The following is a 24,516-nucleotide window of genomic DNA, read 5'->3' as shown; positions in this document are numbered from 1 at the left end:
TTCCGAACGGACGTTTAAGATGCGGTTAAGTTACTTAGAACTACATCGATAACAAAAGTAGGCCATCGTGCTAAAACAAAAACTTGCGTCGCGATATTTTTATTATTAGTTTGGTAAGGGGGGGGGGTTAAGGGTTTATAATAAAACTCGGTTCTTAGACCGTCGAGGGACATGCTGAATACACATAAATTACGAGATTGTCATAGGGATAACAATGCGTCATAGTTATTTGATCGAAATTTCCAAGACAACAACATCAGAGCTTTGGTTAGGATTTTTTTATTTATTTATTTTTTGTACGACTTCCGCTCAGAGGTCATATTATAAATAAATAATTTTCAAAACTTTCAAATATTAGTATTGCCGGTTTAACGAATGGCAGAATTATTTTTTTTAATACATTTTTTTTTTACCTAATACCGATGATATTATTTGTCTTGTTAACCACACAAACGCATTAACCTGAATCGCCCAAATTATATGCGAAGCGCACAAACACTCCAAACTGTGTTAATAGACTTTATGGGAGTATATAGGTATATTAACCATTGCATAATATTTTTTGTTATGTTTCTGATACGAGAGATTACAACTTATAACGATGATAATAATAATATAGAACCGTGCAGTATAATAATAATAATAATAATATATTAAATAAAGATTTAAAATGTAATATAAATTTATTGAAATTATAAAGCTACTGTCAGCGTATACGATGTAATTAATGAGCTCTAATAATACATGTCATTAATTACGCAAGACAGCAGCAATGAAAAATTAATTAGTTATGTATTTTTTTTATTTTTTATTAGTAGTATTGATTATATTAAAGCCGTATAATTATAGGTATATGCCATAATAGTATACAGTGTATATATTATGCGGTCAACAATTAATATGCTTGTGAATCGATTGTGCGGCTGACAACTTTCATTTTGCTTCTTCGCGGCTATAATTATTTCTAGAGTACCTACAGTAAATGTTTATCCTTATAGAGTTCATGAGTAAATAATTAAAGTTGATCAATTTTCACTACGGTGACATTCTAATGGGATTAAAAAGTTGTTATCGTTATATGGTGTACGTTCAAAACGTTATCTGTTCAACTGTCCAATTCGAAATGTCAGAAACTACAGGCGGACAGTAAAAAAGTTTTTAAAATAATCGTCGTGGCGATAAAATTAAAACATGCCTCAACGAAATTGACCGTTATTTAAAACAAATTATAATAAACATGTTAATAGTGTAAAGAGTTTTTTCTTTTATGTACGTCATGCTCACAAAATGTATCATAACAGTGCTTGCACACTAGGTACAAATAACTAATATTTTGTTGGGTACAGATTTTCAAAAACAGTGTTTTAAAGAAAATGTACTATATTAATGATTATTAGTGAATGAGGAATTTTTGAAGAATGTATTTCTTCTAGAATCCTCATTGCAGATTTTGCTAAAAATTGCCTATACTTTACACCTCAATAAATATAAGTGGCGTGACGTCCTCTTGACGTTCTTCATTTTGATTCGGTGCATAATAAACGTGATTGAATCAGACAAAACTGGACACCAATAAAGGGAATGACAACGGTGTGTTCATCATTGTAATTAGTTAGACCGCCCCATCAAGGACCGAACAACGGTCGTGGACGGAAATAGAGCCATTTTAAAGACGATTTGGCCAACGGGAGCGCCGTCGAGATAAGGCGAGAGCGTTATTAAAAATGGTGAGACAATAGTATATACTTTATTATTTGTACAATATTGTAGGTATTTGTTGAACCGAATAAAGATAATATTATTATTGTGCCACTCGACAACTTCGCCGCTGAGTAATTAATAGGTAAACAGTAAAATCGACACCTTTACCTTTACACTACAATGGAAACGTTATCGAGCACACTACGTTGAGTATAGCGAAAATGCAAACCTTGAATTAAACACAATAATTTATTTTATTTCCAACAATAAATTGGAGGTGTAGGAATCCGTTTGTATTGTTTTGTCACCTATACGCTGTTGAACAAATAGTTGCATAATATTTTATTAAATTACAATAGATGTAATATTAGTGTGTTCTGTACAGTTTATGGGGCATTAATCACTACTTTATAGCCGCCCACGTCCCCCCTATACTATAGTACAGTATTGTACACTATTCGAGTGACACTTGGCAAACGTTGACGTACTCGATGACGTATTAAACCTATACAAGCGGCATTAAAATGTGGATTTATCAATACACAAGTCGAGAGGCGCGTCGGACCACTCGACGTTATAATAGGTGTATGTATTATTATTAATAGGTGCCTTGGAAATTTGGTACGCGTTAGGTACGCCGCACAGCTTATAACGAATAGTAGCGGTATTTTTAAAAATATAGTATTTTTAATCTTATCTAAAGCTCCGGCCTTATTCCAAACAACAATATATTCCCAAGTGAAAAGTATAATATAAGAACACTCGAAATAATTGTTTTTTTTCGTACACATTGTATAGTTTTTTTTTACGCATTAACTTCTTGTGAGATGCGCATAATAAAGAATAAACCAATATCAACACATTTGTTAAATTATATTTATAGTTAACTTTCGGTTAGCCCACGTCTACGGTAGGAAAATGTTTGCTTTATTAAAATATTGTTTTGAAATTGAACAATTTTTTGAAACATCAATCATTTTCGTGGTCGTATGTAAATTTTTAAAAAATACATTATTCTAGAAAAAAGTTGAGCAACTTACGATTATATACTTGTCGTTAACGCTGAAGATGACAACACTGTTGCCGAAATCCGTATACGCAGAGAGTGTATTATTTTATGGTTAAGGGTTTTAAATATTAATTTCTTTATTTTATACATTATTCTGTTGAGCTGTACGGGATAAACACTCGGTAAGTATTGACTTAATAACTCAAGTTTGAACAGTTAGCCTACTTTGATTTAATGTGTGATTTCGTGTTTTTAAAATATATACTGGGGAAAATATACTGTATTATGTAATATGTAATAAAATATTATTTGTAAATTTGTGGAGATACTATTTAGACAGAAATTCATTTATCTACTTGTTAAGTACTTCGCTGACATTTTGGACTTTTTACATCATGTACTAACTGCTTCGATCGTTTATCCTACCGCTATTTACGTGTCAATCGTCAGGGACAACAATTGAACACGGGAATACATAATAATAGTATGTAAATAATTAAAAAAATCCGCAAAACCTTAACACAGTAATCTTCAAAGACTGTAATCAAAATAAGTTATACATGCATGCGGTTTTTTTGGTTTAATGCATTTTTATCTCAGCTGAAACAAAGTTAAGCCGTTAATTTCTTTATACATTTTAAAGATTAACGATAGAAATATTCTGAACTGTTTGTTTTCTTCGTTAAATTAATTTATGTTACCCAAATCGAACAGAATACAAACAAATATCGCGCCATTTAAGATGGGTTGTTTTTTCTGAAATTGGTGAATTCACTTTTTTAACAAGTAAAAATAACCATAAATGTAATCGTTGTACTCTAAAATTCGTAGATATCTGCAATCGGGTCACCTATCCTTATAGGAGGACCGCATACAAAGTGCAATTTCTATACGGAACGCAATGCACAGCTTAAAAATATTTTTTAAGAAACAAAATTAAATTTTTGTTAACGGCTTGAAATAACAGTTTTGTTAAATACAATAATAACACTTGCGGCGAAGCATAGCTAATTTTGGAGTATTTGTCTTATGGCTACGGATATACAACTCACGACAAAGATCATTAAGTAGTAACTGAAAAGAAAAAATGAGTTCTCGTTAGCCATACGCATCATTATAATTTCTAATAAACTGTATATTGAGAAAATAATTATTAACGGTACTTTAAGATGTATGGAAAAAAAAAAGAAAAGAAAACGGGAATGAAAAGAGGAAAATAAAACTTCCAAACTTAACTGGCAAATTCAATGGCCGTTTTCATCAGTCGAGCTTAACTAAATCAAGTATAATTTGACAATACTAGAATTATTATCGGCTTATAAATTGTACTTCAATGTTAAACCAAACCGGCGAAAGCGTTTAATAAGATGTGTAATAATTATCGTTTACAGATGTATCCACGTGTTCAGTTTTAAGCTGACTAATACTGCAAAGTCCATCTTCAGAAGTGTGTACAATCAGTGTGTCGCTGGTGTTATTATGTACTATACGCATCGTTTGTTTCTTATCGCTACAAACATGTCAATCATCAATGAACCGAACACTTGGGTACATGATACTTTGAGATGGAAATAATTTCCAAAGTCCACATATTAAATATGTGTCATTATCATTATTATTAGTATTACTATATCAGTTCTCATTATCCCTCGTCACTTGGTTTAACTATTTGATGTCCACATAATTCCTCAACATTTACTCAAAACGGCCTTCCTCATTTTTTGCACGCACACCTGCGTTTTCATAGTACATTAAATATTATTTAATGTACTAGCAGAGGTTTTATTAAATACCTCTGTTTTTTAATAATAAAAGCTGTTCTACTCATTTATTTGAACCATATCGTTTCGGTCACATATTTTGAATTTTACAACATTGCTAGGCACTTCCCAACCCTTGTACAAAATACAATTGGTGTCTAAGACTTTAATGTAAATTATATTACCGATATTGTAATAATATGACGTTGTTTCTGAAATGTTATAAATAATTTTAGTTATATTTTTTACGCCTTCGTGATTATTGTCGTTGTTTTCTTGTGATTTACTAACCGAATAAATGTTGTTCTAATGACGTGAACCAATATACTGACGTGACTCAAGAGCAGGTGTTAAAGTACAACAAGCAAATTATTATCAACCCATGGGTAATGTTGTAACTTATAACGGTAGACCGTTTAACACGAATCGGCTCTAGGTCTACCTATCTATTTAACGGATTTGAATGTACAGCCGAGAAAGTCGACGGTATTTCGAAGGAACGATACCGAATTTGGATTAGAAAGTGTGATCGGACATAATATCCAACGTGCGATGCGATCACGGTTACGCGAATTTGACTTGGGCAAAGATATAATAATACCGATAATGATAATGGCATTCGGAAAAACGATCGTCGGGCGTTGTCCCGAGACGTGACAGCAGTAACGAAAAAAATACATATATACACAGATATATTTATTAATGTATTTTATTCATCGGGGGACCATCATTTTCCCTTGTTTTGTGTGACAAGACAACTCGATGACAACAGAACTTTCCGCCTATACGCAGTGGTCGTTGGCTATTGCGTTTTTATGTTCGCCGTTATTGTGATGGTTTCCACGTCACATCGGTCACGCCTAAGCAAAGCGTTACACATTCAAAAATTATTCACCGTCAGTCGTATTGGGGCTGAATGTCGACCAATGTGTGTGAAAATGATGTTCAACGTTCACTGTCAAGGTGAAACTGTTCAAGAAACTTCTCGGGCGTCTCGAACATTTACACATACATTTTGGCGGTCAAGGTTATCAATATTGAGCAGCGGTGAAATTACTTTTTATGTTTCCAACTCGAGTAAACTTAACAAACTTAGGATAAACGTTAAAAATAACATATATTTATTTATATATAAACTACTTTAGAATGCCAAAAAGGATACTTACGCCGTAAAATGTCTATTCGCTCGTAAACTCACATGCCAATATGTTGTTCGAATTTTGTACAAATAACTTTGATAAGTGTACTTACATCCATTCTATATAATGGGACAAACAATATTATACTCAGCTTTGAATAATAGGATTTTCGGATGGAACACTGTAAAATGTATGTAACACGAAGTTTGACAACCACGAGCCATATTTGTGTTACATAATAATTGTATAGAAGTTGATTTTTGATAACGTTTTATATCAAAGGATACTCAAATGGCAATACATTAAGACTCGTCTCTTTCGCCAAAGAGAAACATATTCTATGAGTATAATATATCAACGTTCAAAGTACTATTCAGGCTGAAACTTTTAGCCGTTCGGTATTTTATCAAAATATTAATAAATCTTCGAAGTATCACAGCCTCTCACTGGAAGTTAATAATTTTCATTTAGATACATAGTGATAATATTTCGACTTGACAGAGTAAACCATATTTTTCGAGTTACTCTTTTATTTTTTACACGTTTTTTAGATTGCGCGTAGTTGTACATGTACACCGAACGGTTCTTGAGAGCCAATAGCTGTTATTGTAAATAAGATATACTGTGAACGGATAAAGGTTGACACACAATTTTCGCGGGACAAGGACAACGTTTTATGTTTTTCACAAACAATGTCTGTCCAACAATAAAATATATGGAACTATAGATTGTAAAACAGCAGTAAAATCTAAAAAAAAAAATATATCCATCGTCATACATTCGTATTTTCTTAGCACATTTTATTATGTTAAATTTTGTTGCGTTAAAAGTGTACACGATCGATTAACGCCTAACACAGCAGCAGTCACAACTAACAATATTATATTAACTTAAAGGTTGAGTCTATTAACACAATGATGAACACTTCTCAGACGAGAACAGGTAACTATTGGGTTATGGCCACAACCGGTAATGGTATTGTAGGAATAGGTTCGCCAACTGACGCTTCGATGTAACAACATAATATATTATATTTTGCTTAATTTTACAGCCGCACTAAAGAAGTTTCGAAGCAAAATAGTGCTTTCAAACACTACGAAGACAATAACAAACGTAGACACATAACTAATATAGCGTTTAAATAATAATAAGTTTAACTAATAACTATGTTTTGTTGGAAATAGATTTTGCAATTCGATTCGATTATCGTTTCGCTAATTATTTTCGGTTTCCAATAATTCCATTATTCGGTTTCCATAATTAAACTTATTATAGTTCACACGTTAATTGTATTATTGTCGTAGGTCTCACTCATGAACACATTACATGAAATACGGCCAAAAGTTTTATGAGGAAAAATCGTATTTCTCCTAGAAGCCTCATTACCGTATTGTATCAGGAAAGCCATTTTATACAAACATAACGCAGTTTTATTTGTTACATTTTTGTTAAGTACAAAGTTTAAACGGGGACTAATCGTTTGGCATGATATAATATTTTAAACGGCTCCTTAGCGGATTTATGACAAAATATATTGCCTCTATCTTTTTCCCCTTAACACATAACCCTTACGCTTAAGCTGCAGTTCGGTTCACGTTAGTAAATGACAATGTTACAAGAGTGGAAAGGGTCACTTCTACGGCCCAAGAGTCGTGTGTTGTGCGACAACAGCTATGATATCTGCAATAGCTGTCCCGGTATAGTGTATACAGCGTGCTACAATAACAGCTGCAGTTGTCGCCTGTTTGAGGCGACGTTAACATATAATTTTTATTGTTATTATATTATTATAATTTCATATAACGGCCGCCGTAGCAAAGCGATAAATACGTTTTCATTAATAATAATATTATTATTGTTCTCGGCGGTTTGGAAATTTGCCTTTCTTTTGTCGTGTCGACCCATTGTACTTACTCGGCGGCTACACCACGCCACTAACCTAGCCTAATGTAACCGCAATAGTACATTAGCATAATCTTACGGAGGCTGCGCGTCTGGCACTGCGCATACCACACAAGTATAATATAGGTTAGGCACACTAAAACGTTACCGGCCGGCGCGACCGGAGCGAAGGAAAAATATTATACACAACGATAACGAGACACAGACACATTTATACGACTTGTATATTTTTATATGATTTTTTTTCACTTTTATTATTTATCATCAAACGGCAACTCGTTTTAGAAACGTGTCACATGCGGCATTGCGGTCGGATCCGTCCAAGGTCATGCCGAGAAGTTCATAACGGCAGACACATGTGCGCAATAGTGACGTCAATTGTGGCTCATGTTGAAAATCGAATAGAGAAACCCCGACACGGTTTGAAAGATAAAAACCGCTACAGCAGCGATGGTAATAATGTTGAACGACGACGGATCAAACGATAATAATATTATGGATTATAGGTTATATCCAAAACAACAACAGTGAAATATAATAGTAGTATAAACTAACAATATATTAGTTAATCCGGTCTTTGAGAACATCGCGCCGCACCTGCATAGATAACTATACTACTTTATTAAAATTATTGCAGGAAACTAAAATGACATTTTTTTTTCCTTTCAAAAAAAGCAAGCTACCAAATATTTGACATCCGAGTGTATGATATTGCCCGTACGGGTTTTCTAGCACGGCATTATTTTTTTTGCACATAATTAAAGATGACAATATCGACCGTGTTTATACCGGACGAATTTCGGTTAATTAAATTTTAGAATACAAATAGGTACTTGGAAAACAATTTTTTTTAACTTTAATGATGCGGAGATGAGAAATTATTTTTTTTTTAACAATGATTTATTTCTGTTTTTTATGTTGTGTTTAGACTTTAGTAATTTAAAATATTTTAGTAAGTACATACTGAATTTAAATACATCGGAAATCAAATTTTTACCACTGTAATTACGGTCAGTTTTAGAGGTTTTTTTGGTAATCCGTAATATATTTGAGTTTTTTTTTTCTGTAAAAATTTATTATTTCCAATACTTTGTATTTTATTACATTTTGTTAGATAGAACAACAGATAGAAAAAGCTTTTGACTCGAATCACCTCAATGACCTAATCTAACCCGTTGTATGGTATCATTGAAATACACGATTGTAGTACAAACTTTAAAATAAATTCTCCAATTTTGATCTTCTTAAAAATTAAACACTAAAACCTAAAGATTAAAGAAATAAGTTTTGTCAGCTTTTACAAGTTTTCAGCAACAGAGCCGCGTGGCGGCAACGGTAGAACCAGCGGCTGTGAACGATAAACAAAAAGGCGGCAGCAAGAAAAACATAGGGGGGGGGGGGTAAAACACGCATCGGCATATATATAGTATAAACTGCAACCGAGGAGACGATCGCTTCAGTCTACAGGTAGCACAACAAACATTGCAACACAGCCCTGAAGATGAAATATGAATGGTTTCCGGAACGTTGTCAAAGCACATTTTTTTAAATAGCCGTGTAACCGTACACCGTGAACATATTTCAAACGACCTACCCTATCCAAACTTCGACCAATTTATAAGTATGCCCAAGTCGTGTAGCCCAGAATCCCCATAGATAAGAGTTATAAACCAGGACTCAATCTCATTAAATCCCACTGCCATACCCGGGCATGTTTTTTCGATACATTATATGCCCGATAGTGTGTCTGAAAACGGTGCGTCTACCTGACCTAGTATGAAAATATATATCAGCTAAATCTGACATATTATTATAATTTATAGTTGTACCGCATATTATAGGTAAAATAGCACGTCTGTGCGGTGAACGAAAATCGGGTCGTGACCAGCTGTACGGCAATCGGTAGTCCATCATTAAAAAAAAAAATCTGCGAAAAAAACTCGTTTGGACCGGGCGGTGTTTTTTTTGTTTTGTTTTTTTTTTTGCAATGCGGTAACGGTATACACCGCAATGGTGAAATATACTATAACCGAACACCGCACGGGTATTATAATATAGTGATTATTAATTAGTAGATCAGATATAATATTTGATGCGTCCTTCGGGCGCTTTCCAGTTTTTTTACCCTTAATGTTTCCGTTAATATTGTGCAATCGCTTTGGCCATAACCTAACGTGATCGTAATTATTATTCGGTAAAAATTAAACTATCCCGCTGTCCCTGGAACAACGTCGTAGGAATTAAAATAATAGTTAATAACCGTCTATCGAAACCGCCAACGATGATGGATAACGTCCAATACGAATATCCGTATGGCTTGTTTAATAACAGTAGCACATTATAAAAAAACTTGCCGGGCAATGATGTCTGATGATGTCGATTTCAAACGTTTTTGGGGTTGTTTTGCGAAGGCTTTGTCGAAGGTCTACTCGACGAACAATCCGAATCCGGACAAAATATACTTGACGAACGAGTGTTTTCGAATCTTTATAATTCTCTCTTGGTTTTTTTTTTCTTTATACAATAAAAACCGCGGTACAGACGGACGCCGTTTCCGTCACGGACGCGACGGTAAAAGTGGTTTTTTTCTTCTTTTCAATTCAAGTATAATAATAGTGGTATATACCTGTACTGTGTGTGTGTGTGTGTATTTAGCTTTTTGACTGACGTCGACACCGTATCCGGAGGGTTGTTCAGCGGGTAAAAGCAAGACGTCGTCGGTTTCGTATTATTCGATCCATCATCTTCACCGTCGTCGTCGTCTTTACCGAGGTTCGTCTGCATTTTAATTATCGACTAGGAAGTGTTTTTATTTTTTTTTTATTCAAATAACAATGCATTGTATCCACTCGGATCAGGTGTTTCAAAGCGTCTAACCTAACCGATTGGAATTCGATGGAAATTCTCGAGAAAAACCTTTACTTTTTTTTCTTTCTTTTTTTTTTAGTTCCGGAAAACGGTGCGAGCGTGTAACACGATAGGGTTATAGAAGATGTGTATGTATACATGTTTTAACCTAACCGTTGTGCGTAGCGTAGGTAGGTGTAGAGGTACAGTTATTTCGAGGAAACGCTTCGTTTGGACTGGCACGTTTACGCTGGAGTGTTGGTTTTTTGTTTTGAAAGTGTCGAGAGAATACAGGCAATTATAATTTCCATAATGCCAAGTAGTACTTTTACAGAAATCCTCGAGTGTTCAATTATTATTCGGGTTTACAGTAAACTCGGTAAAATTTCAAATTAGGTTTTCGCATATATTTATTTTTCGCCGAACGCAAAATATAACGGTTTAGTATTTTTGAATAATGCAAAATTCATTACTCTGCGACGAGTATTACCCTCGTTCTGTCTCTCTCTTTCTTAGTGTTTATTCCTATGTACGACTCCGAACAAAGACGATTTGGTGGCATCAGATGGATTAATCTCTCAGTCTTAAGAGACCGACATGGTTGTAACAAAACCGATTCCCACAATTAAGTGTATGTACGACCGTTAAGGCTAATCCTTTTTTTTTTTTTTATTGTTTTGCGGTGAACTTTTCTAAACACATTTCTAAAAAACAAACAAAAACCAAATTCTAAGTCTTTGTGTTCCGCCATAAACGTTTGGCTTATCAGTAATGTTCGTTCGGTGTAACAAAATACAAGGGATTTACCGATAACGCGCAATCTAGTCGCATCGCATGTCCAAACCTATTTTAATTTACAGACGAATGCGTTTATTAACGCAGCGGTCTACAGATAATAATCTGTTCAATAAACTGCTAAAATGTACAAGTTTTTGCCTCGCGGTAGTCTACACGTTACCTCTAACAAAATACACGTACAACATGAAATAGAGGTGTTAATAATAACAATATTAGTGGTCTGTAGACCAGGTAAGTAAGTTAAGAGTAACTGGCCAACCAATTTTCGAAAACAAGGCTTAAGCGCCTAAACTAAGCTAAATTGATTTACCGCTGTGTAAACGCACGTGATCGCAGAAACCAACAATTTGACAGCTACAATAATGTGTACAATATTCATAATCGTTGATAAAATCATATTAAACAATAATAATGTTGAAAATGCATTTATATATCGTTCGCTTCAAGTGAAATACATTAAGTCAATAATCCAAGTTTTGGGAAATTTGAAGATAACATTTTTTTTTTTTTAATGTTATGGAAATATTAAAAAAAATTTTTACAGATTTTTATGTTATTAATGTATTTTTGGAGTTTAATCGTTTGGTTTGTTATTTTTTCACATTGAAATTAAATTTAAAATAATTAAAAATTGTAATTAAAATAGTGATTTAGTGGATTTCACTTGTAAGCCAACGATATTTTGCACAAAAAAAAAGTCATAATAATTTTAATCCCTCCAAAAAAAAAAAACATTTTAAAAGAAGATATTAATTAATTAATTTTAATTTTAAATTTAACCGCGATAAGTTCTATCAATATGATATCGTTATTGAGGTCATTCTCGCGGTTCATTTGGTTTCCAATAAATTGACGACACATTGGATTCAGCAGGAGGCGTTAATTTTATTTTCGATATTCGTGTCACAAAATGGGATTCGTTGCTAACGACAAATTTGAGAGGAATATTTCTTACGTCTTGCATCCGGTCGTGACCGTTAGGAAATCGAATAATTATTTTTAGCCCAAACTACTTAACGCTGTAAACCACTTGAGTAGTTTCCGAAACACCGGTGTCAATTATAATTACATTTGTCGGTGCACAGTTTCAAAATATTAATCGAAATGGCGATTGCGGATTGACTAATCAAAAAAGTCGTTTGCGCTAAATTGATTTTAAAACAAAAATCGTGTAATTAACAACGCTGTGTATTATGTTATCCTCGGGCGCACAGTCGATAAGTCAAACTAGTCTGAACGGATATAAAGACGGTATAGACTAATTTCTAATGATTTTAGTGGGGAAAAAAAAGCAACAACGCTGTTTTTGGACGGTCGGCGGTCGTCACGCAGGTTTATAATAGTAGCAATACGGTTGAAAGTGATAAATATTACTCCATTAAAACCGCTTCCAATCCTAAATAAGAGACCCTGAGGACAGACAAAAAAAATTAATTGCAGTTGCAAATTTAATTTTTTTTTATCCATATAATAATATTATCTTTCTCACGTCGACGTTTCAAGATACCATTTTCAAATGTATAATTATTCTCCAAGACGTATTCTGTAAGTACTTATCGACCCTTCTAGTTTACGTCTATCTTAACTTTACACAATAATTTACCACTCTGTTTCATCATATTTCTCATAATTTATGTTAACTAAATTCAATAGTTTATAATGAATTATGTGTTGTTGTAACCGCTTAGAATTGATCGGCCAGCGCGTGATCTAAAAATTAAAAAATCATAATAATAAAAAGGTTTCAATACTCAAACGAGAATACATCTTAAACATTTATAAAGAAAACAAAAAGCACTGTAAGATGTATAGCAAGCTTTAACCTACTATTCTAAACCTGCGTAAAAAATATTATTAATAAAAACAAAAGTGTTTTGAATAATTTGAAACTTTGGTTCGTTTGAATACTATAGAAAAGCCGGTATTCAAACTAATTGAACACCTGTATATTTTTCCTACAAAGTTTTTGTTTACTTTTATTTGCCAGAGTTTTTATTTTATTTATTGAAACACCATTATTTCATGCTTCGGTAAATATTGTTTTAGTAAAATCAACAGTTTTAACCTATTTACTTGCACAGGTTTACAAAATAGCGTTTTATTACATATTACTGGTTCGAATTGAAAAAGAAATTGGATTATTATGTACAAGTTTTACGGATTTTTAAGTATAATAGGCAATCATTATTACACCACAGGGACAAAATGATTATTATTATATACCGGCATTATATCAAATTATGTGTTTGTCAATTTTGTATGTGTTTAAACGCTTTTCATAAAACAAACATTTCAATTTATTTTGATAACATTTAATGAAATCAAGCAAAATATTTACAGCCTCAAAAATACACACGTCATTGCTATTAGATAATAATTATTTACTTCATAATAAGTAATAACGTTTGGATATTGGACAAAAACGAAAGTAGAATTACTAATACTGTTTACAATAATAATAATAACAATAATAATTAGAAATAGTATTTTTTTTTTTATTGTTATTACTTATAATGCACAATAATTATACTATAACAGATATCCTAATTGACGTTGGTGCTCGTAATTATATAGGATTATACATTATAATAGACCAATCAGTAGTCGTCGAGTATAATAATCACAAGAGTAAACATTTAAGTACGAGCGTTGATAAAAATGAATGAATATTACAATATTAACAGGACGGGGCAATGTGCGCACTATCTTGTGTAATATTTGCCTTTCGTCAGTAATCCGATATATCTATATTGTATCTATTCTAATATGAATTATAATTGTATGTGGTGTGTACATAGTCTGTGGCTTTTCCTTTTCTGTTTACATATCAGAAACCACAATCGCTCGATCAAATAGGTGTGACGTATGACATGTGTGTTGCTCTAGACAATAAATTATCGCTCTGCTTGTCACTGCTATAACTACCGCGATGTATCTACCTAATTCAATGTAGCATTCGTCCCTTTATAGTGTTCTGATTGATATCGTCGAGATTTCCACTTTTCGCCAAGCGGTTTACCACATTTTCCGCTGCATCGCCATTGGAAACGAGTAAAAATTCGGTAATATTGTAACGATTCAGTCATTGGCGCAACTAAAATGAAGTTAGAAAAACCTACAAAAGTTCCATCGGGTTCTCAAAAAATATCATCGGCCATTCAGGCTTGATCAGGGCTGAGGGCTTAAAAAAACCCTCTAAAAAAAGGGTTGAAATTCCTAAAGAGTAACTCCAAGCGATTTCTCATTTGTTTGATTTTTTTAGATCGCTTTACATCTTTGAGAGGATTTAGCCTCTCCAAGCTCCACTCCTGATCTCTAGTCTATGTTCAGCTCAACACAATTGCATTCGATAAGAGTGTAGAGTTCATCAAGATGGCCAACAAATGACTTCTGCCCTTTCTCAGCTATAACCGTAACAACTAAAAAATTGTCGTAAGTACATAATATAGGTTTTCATTTCTCATATATTGTTATCGGAGCAATTGTGGTTATCACAAACCGAGCCTCGGGTCATCGGCGGTTTTATATTGTGAACCAGCGCGCGTACGTCTGGACGTCATACGCACATCGCAGATGGACAGGGGATAACCTTATTCCAATCACGTCTATTAGACGGCCTAGGGCGTAATGAATAATTATTTTATATAAAACAAACGGAGATTAAAAACGCATTTGAAACAATCGTCGTGCGCCGCGTACCCCGAAGCGTTTATTTAAGGCTCGGCACCGCCTCGAAGAAAGTTATGATTAACGGACCGCCGTAATAATATTGTAACAATAATAACATTACATTAAAACATTCCGAATTAATTGCACAGTCGTTGGTATTTTTTTTTTTCGTGACTAATAATCAGGTTTAAATGAATAAATTATTTATGTTTACTTTTATCGACCGATCATAATAATATTAACGAAATTCGATTTTCGGGACCGCAAAAAAACGTGTTGCGCACCAATTTCTCCGGAACACACCATGACACTATCTGTTAAAATCTATATCCATTTATAATATAATATGATCATAATAAATATATATCGATCCATTCGTGCATTGTCTTGGTACATTAAATGCAGCATAACCGACCAAATAAAGTGACTAACTCGCGTCTCAAGAAATTCCATCCGTTCTCCCAAAAAGGGCACAATCAAAGTAACAATAGGAGAAATTATGTTGCAGAGCAAAAGGGTATACATTTATTATTTGTACGCAATATAAAGGAGTAAGAACAAGTGTTTAGAGTAAGAATAAGAGGTGACCAAGGGCCAGCATTAACCGAAGTAAGGCATTATTCACAGATTATAATATAGTTTTGGTTAGAGTAAGTAACAAGCTGGAATTGAGGAAAGGATGCTTCTATTAATGATAGAAGACTCGAGGAAACTATGGTACAAAACCCGAATATGAATGAAATTCCCAAAGTCTATGTGGCGCTGTTTGGTAGTAAAACTTGAACAATATTAGCGCGGTAAGTTAGAGGCCTTTGAGGTGTGCTTTTAATGGTTTGGAGGGACACATTGGAGGGAAAATGTCAAGTGCGGAATTTATGGACGACCTGTATAGGGAACACATCAGAAAGAGGCATTGAAAGCTACAGCAAACTAGCCCAAGGATTAATAACAAGAAGAAGGTACGTACATATTTGTAGGTCAAATAAATAAACTCGAAGACAATTAAAAGATTACTCACTAAACAATATTTTATTTGGGAGAAGCTATATACATAATATTTTATGTCGTTCTTGAGCTTTGGTGATTCGTCTCTGTCCACCGTGACAGTAGGTATTAGTATTATCAACGTCTTCGATCGTTCGCCGGTAGTATATTATACAATATGCTTTACTCATAAACCATTCCAACTAGGAATATAGCAGCGAATCTTGACGGTACCGCTTATCTTAAGGGACTAATAAAACTGTCATAAATAATATAGCGGCAGACGCGCAACAATAAATGTATGTAGATCTTTTGTTCTGTTTTGATATTATAATATATTCATTCCATCGTTCTTGGGGTGGAAAAAAAAAATTAAATAACCGTATCATAGTTACCGTACCTACACCGCAGTTTCTGTGAAGGAACAATAATTTGTCTCGTGTAATTAAACGAAATCCATTATCTGATACGAACACCATGACTTTGAATAGTTTTTTTTTTACGGTTAAATTATTACCGTTTACAATCAATTCAAGTCTGAACAGAAAACCAACGTACTAGGTACCACTTTCGTAGCAATGAAAGAAATTCGGTCATGGCGCGAGCGCATTCTCTTGTTATAACCGAAATGGTAAACAGGATTTTATATGCGTTTGTCTTTCCATAAGTAATTATAACTCACAATAATTTAAAAAATGTTTACTCTTCAAATTTTTGTTAACTGAGACTTGTGTTGCAAATTTATAGCAGATTTATCTTCAACGATATTCTAAACATCCCTAAGAGGACAAAAATAATTCATTCTCATGTAGTTCACTCTTGAACATTTAACAGGGAATTTAAATAATTGGGTACTATTTGTCTGTGTTGCTCGAAGGATCGCATTGGCGGAATATTGTTTGTCTGCTGATTAATTTTGATGCCAACTTAGCGTCGATGCTACCGTCTTTTCTGTGATGGTCTGTTGAAGTAAACATCAAATAGATATCTGATATACTCTGAATCATATTACAGCTCTCATCAGTATATTTTATTCATCTCAAACGTCATTTGTTACTATTAAATTTATCATGCAAGCAGCAAACAATATACCTACAATTTTCTTGGAAATAATTAAACATTTCGATAAGCGTCGTAATCGCTTTTTAAGTTAAAACTATTTTTGTCGCAATGACATAATGACAGATAAACAAAACAAAATATTACAAACATCAATCGCGTCAACAAGAATTTTTCAGATTAAATAATACAGCATTTAATAAAATAGAAGATTTTGAATTGCTGAAAAACGTTGGCAACCAATTTTTAAATAATATGTCTAATAATACATATATATATATATATATATGTATATATATATGTATATATTATATATGTAAGGTTAAGGACGTTCGTGGACTTTGTTACCCGTCACTTTTGTGATAATCAGCTCACTGTGATAAGCTTGAGAGTTGAGCTGAAGAATAACTGTTTTGTGTAGTCTACCTTTAAGCTAATAATTGATTTAATTGACAGAGGAAACAAAGCTCAAATAACGAAAATAATTGCACAAGTGCTACGGGGCGTTACATATAATAATATTGTTATTAGATAATTTATAATTCTCAAAATATTTCTGGGTTGTAAAATAAAATGTTTATCCTATTTACTCCATTATCTTTGAAGAGGTTTTATCCGGTTGTTTACCAAGCCCTTCGCTCGTTTTATGCGGTAACAAATACTTGATTGAAGCAACACCGGAAGACAAAAAAAAAAAACACTGTTAACAAACCAACTGGATGGACTGTGTTTGTTTTACAATATTATAACGTTTTCGCTAACGTCACGAGATTGGAGATAATCTGCTATGGAATGATGTATTGCTATAATTTATTTATTAGACACGCAATTACATTGATGACATGCGTCTCCGTCTGCCGACGTTCGCAATTTGCCAAATCTATTAAGTATAATAACTTGTACGTCTCGAGCATACCATGCAAAGGCCTATTGTTTCAATTAAACACAATTGACACGGCTGTTGATTAACATTTTTTTTTTTTAAAAACATTTTTTCGCTTTAAAAAAAATAAATCATCGACCAGCGCCATCCGCTGTCGTCGGCCGTCAATTTATTAATTACTTCCAATATATTACTATACACAATACATATATTTTATATATGTATATATATGTACATATTAATCATTATCGCATAATATATACATACATATGTATACTACTTCTCGTCTTCCACCATCGCGTGTGCGAGTGTGCGTGTTCGTTTTGCAAACTCTCAATGACGTCTTTTGAAGAAAAAAAATATATAATAACGCTTAATTGTGATCGTATATTTTTAATTGTTTTCCTATTCTCAGAACGTCAATAAGGCTAAATACATCGGAGTCCGTTGCGAGCTATTTGCATAAGTACTGTACAAAACTATATTGTACCGAAGTGGGGTGAAAAAAAATCTGAGATTCATTAACAGCGAACAAAATTTGAGGACATCATTAAAAATATTATGTGATAACGCGACAACAATAATATTTTAGTTTTATTCATTTGATACAGACCTATAATATAGGTAATAAAGAAACGGCTGGAATGGCGTGGAGAGAATATCATAATTTAAAATTCTAGATGGTTAATTAGATACAACAGACGAAGCTGATAAAATCACCATCTAGGAGGCTGTAGACATTGTACCTATCGGTTTAATTTTTTTTTTTTAAAACAGCCTACAGCCGTATAGGTAGTGCTGTAAAAGCTAATTCATTCAGCTCGCTGGCCAAGGCAGTTAGAAATCTAATTTATATCAGCTGCGATGAATATCAACAGGTGGTGGTTTTACATCATGTAAATATGAATATTGGTTATTAATTTTTTTAACCACGGTTACCTGAATCAGCCAAGTGGTATTGTTTTAAAAAGAGGACCCCCCCCATATTTGTTATTGGGTTCGGTATATAGGACATTTTTGGCAAAAACTTAGTTTCGAGCTAAAACTAATGTTTATATTTATTGGTACAGCGGGAAATCTTTATTGGAAATATATTTTTTATCAGGTTATCATAACAGCCTTTGTAACTTTTTTTTAATTATTTTTAAAACAACATTGCCAAAAATATTAATTCCCAAGGGTGTGCTTTGACAAACTCGATAAACAAAAAACCTACTTTTAGATATTATTTTAAAACGGCTATAACTTAGTTATAAAAAGGTACAATTTTGAAAATCCGCCAACGTGTGCAGCCCTCAGAAATATTATATCCTCCGGTGGTTTTTATTGACTACTACCCGCTCGTTTAGCCCGTGGATATTGTAGTAGACATGAATAGATCATTGGCCATTTTCAGCGTTCCAAATGATAAAAATTTGAGACGTCTATAATTATTATATTATTTAAACAATTTAGCGGTTCGGGACTTCAATCGCCAACCCTATAACTTCTGCTTCGCGTCACAGACGTGTGATCTATCAGCAACAGTGTCTCGACGATGTGCTACTGCTACTGGACGGCGTGCCTTCAACAGAAAAACGTAGTACAGTAGACGGTCATACATATCGGTTAGCGATCCTCTTGTAGGTGTGACGGGTAAAAAGCGAGGGATTTCGCCTGTTCTCGGCCGCGAAAATTATTTTCCCGCACTCTAAATTGATGGCGATACACTTGTTTAGAGCTTATCCGGCCGCGATAGCGTTCAAGTTCTACACGCCTACGCTTCCGGGCCATCAATTCATGTTCAAACTGATTTGATAGCCAGTAAACCCTAAGAAGAGTCCCCTTGTTTATAATTTACGATACGGCATAGTGGATACCACCCGTACCTACCGTATCCACTGTACTAATAATAATAATGTATAGCAGTCATTTGCTTTGCAAACTGAAAATCCCGTTTACAGCCAGTGTCTACGACAAAGACCACCCCGCCTGTTGTTAGTTTTAGGTAATAAAAACCGAGCGTAGGAGAGATTACAGCAAAATATAATATTATAAATTTGTATAATAAATCATTTTAGCGCCAATTCGGACGGCTCTATCGCACCGTGCCGACAATAATAACGTTATTATTATTACAACGACAATGGCAATTGAATTGAGAAACTTTGCCAAATCTTCTTACCGAATTCTGAAAACCTGTGTAGAGTAATAATAATAATATTATAATTATAGTTGAAAAACGAATTGTTTTTGTTTACAAGTATTTGTCTTGAAATGATAAAATCAAAAAGTTGTTCTACTTTCAATACAGTTAATTCGAAAACGACGGGTTTAAGTGCAAAGCCAAATTCGATCGTCGAACCAATATTGTATCGTTTAGTTTGCAGTATCAATTTAAATAAAACGTGATCTTCAAAATCAAACTTCTGTTATATTTTCAAAATTGCATTAACTTCCGAGATCTACTTGATGATAAACGCCACTGAATACAGGACAAAGACACTATTGGTTGAGACATGAACTGCTCGTTTCCTCTTAAGTACTTTGGAAAAATAAAACAATGTCATAACTAACGCTGATTGCGGACGTTATTGATTTTCTCCACATTAACATGATAGTTAATTATTAGAGTGCAAGGCTAGCATTTAAAAACTAAACTAATTCTATAATGTATTACAAGCTTGTCTGAGCTCTACGGATATTTTTTTCGTCATCAACAATGATAGTTGTAAGTAAACGCGAGCAAACGGTTTTGTGTTTACTACGGTATGTATCTCTTAGTTTTCGTCTGACCATTGCACAGCTGTTTATATTTACACAACAGTACCCATAAACAATGTGTTACGCAATTCAATTTATGAATTATATTTTAAAGTAAATAAATAATAATAATATTATATTGTACCGCGAAAAACACATATTATGTAAGTCAAATCTCTGTTTTACCAAAAAAATAATGTTTGTCGCAGCTGTGAACTATAACTAATAAATACATAGGTTATACAGTTTTATTTTGTAAAACTTCATTCACTCTTTCTAAAATATTTAATATCATTCACCGGTCACAACAAAGTGCGGTGGTATACAAATTTATTCGAATTGTAGGTTGTGATTAAACAATTTGAACCGTCGGTGAATAATTTTCTATGGTTCGCCAAAAAAACAATCACAGACATTCTGATGCATACAGAACAGTGTTTAATCGCCTAAGGTTTATTCGATCGGGAATCGATTATTTATACTCAAGATAAAATATATTCTCCTGTAATAAGACCGTTTGAGTACACTCGTCCATATTTTTTTTGGTGACCTATACATAAAATATGAGCTGAGAACAAGCTATACAACATCAATGTTGATACATGTTTAAACCGTTTTCCAATTATTATTGTTAGTGGCGCTTGATGCGCTTATGGTCTAAAGCTGTTTTTACTAGGATAAGCTCTACTCCAATCATGTCAATAATTTATACTACGGCTAAAAATATACCTGGTAATACTCTAGTTTCAACGCGAAGTAGTTTGTTTTTTTTTCTTATGGTACGTTTTTTGTAATGAATCGTTCTTACTATGCTAGGACTTAAGAAATAATAGACTAACCTGAAACAGAAAAAAAACGTTATCTATTAATGCGGTCTGAAAATAATGCTAAATTTTCATAGAAACATCAACTGAGATTCATGTTATTGCGTAAGTGGGTGATTTCGTTTCAGTTGTAATACCAACAGAGAATACACAGAACTAATTAACATTTTTATTTCAGTCACTTCCATATTCTTACTCATTCAATGTCCAACACAATTTTTATACAATTTTTCCTTGTGTCTTCCACCATAACATCTTCTTCAAATCACCAGCCGATCTTGATCCCAAATTCTAAAACTCGTCTACTCTAATCGCCACTTACTCTCCACCACGTGATACTTCTTACTAAAAATCTCCTCATGGCTAAACTTAAACTGTTATCTAAAGGTGGGTTTAGGAAATTTTTTTTTTTTTTTTTGAGGGTGGACTAGCCTCGCTGTCAGCTGTGTATATCATAACCACCCCGGTCGGCGGCATTGCTCTTGCACTACCGCACCGATGTCTTACCTTTGGTTTGAGCTTGGACAACCTGTACGCCGCGTCTTCGTCGCCACTCAAAGTGCTGCAGGTGCTACATCCGGATATCTTGCGCTCCGGCGTGTGCAGCGAGTAGTCGGCATCCAAAACGCTGATGACGCTTCCGGCCGCGCTCCACGTGCTGGCCGCGCTGCAGTCCGACGACGAGTCGTTGAACCCGCAATCGGACCTGGGCTCGTACTCGTCTAGGTCGTCTAAGGTGAACATTGAGGAGAACGACACCGGATCTTCGGAATGGTCGCTGACCACCACGGACGGCGTGCGGAACTGCCGGGCGCCAGGGATGTCCGACTCGCCCGCGTTGCTGCTGAACGACCGGAACAGCGCGGGGTGCTTGAACTCCTGCCGGTGCATCTCGTATCCCTGGTCCAGACTGTGACCCTTCCGGCACGGCCCGATGCCGCCGGCACCGCCGGTCCCACTCTGACCCACGGGCCCCGTCCAAGACTTGCGCCTTTTCCGCTTGGTCTTGGTCTTGCTCACTTCCAGACGGCTGACCACCAAGTTCTTGCTGATCGCCCGCACCTTACTCGTCTCTTCCAAAAAGGTCATTTTGTCCTCGTCGTCGCTGCCTGTGAACACACAACGATACATTTGATGTTGACTTTTCATACTCATGAATTACATAATTTTACATGAATTGAAATGTTAACTTGAAAATGTTTGCACGTATCCATGCTAAGTTAATGTTAAAAAAAATGGTAAGAGATCACGGTAGTTGGTTTTAGAGGTAGAGCGAACGAGAATGGCTGGATGCAATAGTATTAAATACTATATAGATTCGTGAAGTTAATAAAAAAAACGGCGAATTTGTGCAGAGAGCGGATTTGGCTGTCGACCCCTATTGTATGGGATAAGGCGAAGATAAATACATATATATAAAGTTGTAAAATATAACTCTGGGTCAAGTGTGGATCAACTACCATTATTCTAGTATGCACAGCATTCAGTTCAATAATACATTAATTACACAACGATCTGAGGTGCCCCAGAGGTATTGAATTTTATTTTTACCCTTTCGGATTAGTAGTTACTTCAAAGTTTAGAATTTATGCGGATTTTATTTGTGCTGAAGTCAATAGCCTCGTTAAAAAACGCTTTATTCCTATATGGGTGTGTTTTTCAATCCACCCTATTATATCTCCAGTGTAGTATTGACTGATATTGACCGCGGTTTTTATCATTTTCCATTTTGGGCCTAGACTCGATTACATAGGACACATAATATTAAATCATACGCCATTCGTTAAAGTATGACATTTAATAATTATAGTTGGAAAAAATATCAATAACACGTGTTTACAACTTATTCTAGGCACAACCCGTTTTGTCGTTACTATTTTATAACTCATCAATTATGACTATTATTTTTATCTAGTGCATATTTTTTTATTATATGACGTAAGTATTGTTTTTTTTAAATAAATAATATTCCCAGTTTAATACACCATACTGAATGTGTTTCGACGAGTGTGCACATTTAACGGTGCTCGCGATTATCCCTTTCAGCGTCATATAACATAATACCAGTTCCCGGCAATAAAAAAAAACACCAATTAAAATGGTCGGAATACAATTAATTAATTACATAAAAACATATTAATATAAAATACTTAACGCGGCGCAAATGTAAGCATGTTTAATGCGTTTCCGAGTGTTGGATACAAAATCGTCGTGTGGAAATAATGAAACGTGGTCGAAGCGTAAAATGCTAAACATTGTTGTCTTGCGAATAGGTTATCATGAACGTGCTGGCAAACTGAAATCCGAATGAGTGCAGTTCTCTATATTATAATTTTAAAAAAAGTACCTTCTCAGCTGCGCATCGAGGCTAAAATAATGGTTATATATGCCTACTCGTGCAGTAGACATGTAAAAGGTTAGAAGTTTTGGGATTCCAAAAATAGTTCACATTGTAGGTTTGGGGAATCGTCTACGGGTTTTTAAAGGAATCTACAGCGGTTATATTTTCTACCAACGGTTACAATATAATAACAATACATTTATTTCAAATATATATATAAACCTGGCCCAAACGTTATAACTTTTTGAACAGTGGACGTGTGGTGCGGTGTGTGTACAGTGTATGTATGGGATACTCGTCCAGTACAATAAAAAAGCCACTGGGTCTTCGCAAAACATTTTCGCAGAGAAATACATACTTCAATAAATATAAATGACTTTTGTCGAATGAAACCGAAGAATAGTATACGAGAACAAAAAGAAATTATTTATAGTTGGCTATTTTTTGCAACTATCGAGCGTGTAAAAAATAAAAATACAATCATAGTAGATTACATTGTAAGAATAGAAGTCCGTAGCTGTAACGGCTGGTTAGACTAATCATTTATAATAATATATAACGTTCATGTGATACGAACAGCGAAAATTGTCGTATACAAAATAATTGAAAACACTGTCGCGTTCGCGTTATTTAACAACTATTTAATTGACCGTGTGCGTTAACACTTTCATACTACAATAATAATAATAATATGTATATTATGTCGGTGCAGTAGCGGATTCAGCAATAACAGCGAGATCAAAAGACAAAACTATGTAATATCAACAAAATAAATATTACAGTTGTTTCTTAACAATCAAACGGGTCACGTTTTCATAGTATATATTAGAAATTCTATTTGATTTAGTTTTCGAAAGT

General features: G+C 34.1%; 1 protein-coding gene across 1 annotated transcript in view; it reads right to left on the bottom strand.

The window, feature by feature from the left end:
- Positions 1-24,516, bottom strand: part of LOC126834387 (inositol-trisphosphate 3-kinase B-like) — a 152,212-nt gene that overhangs the window by 112,628 nt on the left and 15,068 nt on the right. Inside the window, exon 2 of the mRNA XM_050566264.1 lies at positions 21,825-22,426. Coding sequence (XP_050422221.1) covers positions 21,825-22,426 — 602 coding nt within the window. The remainder of the gene's footprint in view (positions 1-21,824; positions 22,427-24,516) is intronic.

This window comes from Adelges cooleyi, unplaced genomic scaffold (assembly GCF_023614345.1).
Source record: "Adelges cooleyi isolate 19-005CV unplaced genomic scaffold, UGA_ACOO_1.1 ACOO_flye_CR_arks_rails_tigmint_CR_PRNA_21, whole genome shotgun sequence".
NCBI lineage: Eukaryota > Metazoa > Arthropoda > Insecta > Hemiptera > Adelgidae > Adelges > Adelges cooleyi.
The sequence above is the reverse complement of the archived record's forward strand: the minus strand, read 5'-3'. Positions and strand labels throughout refer to the sequence as shown.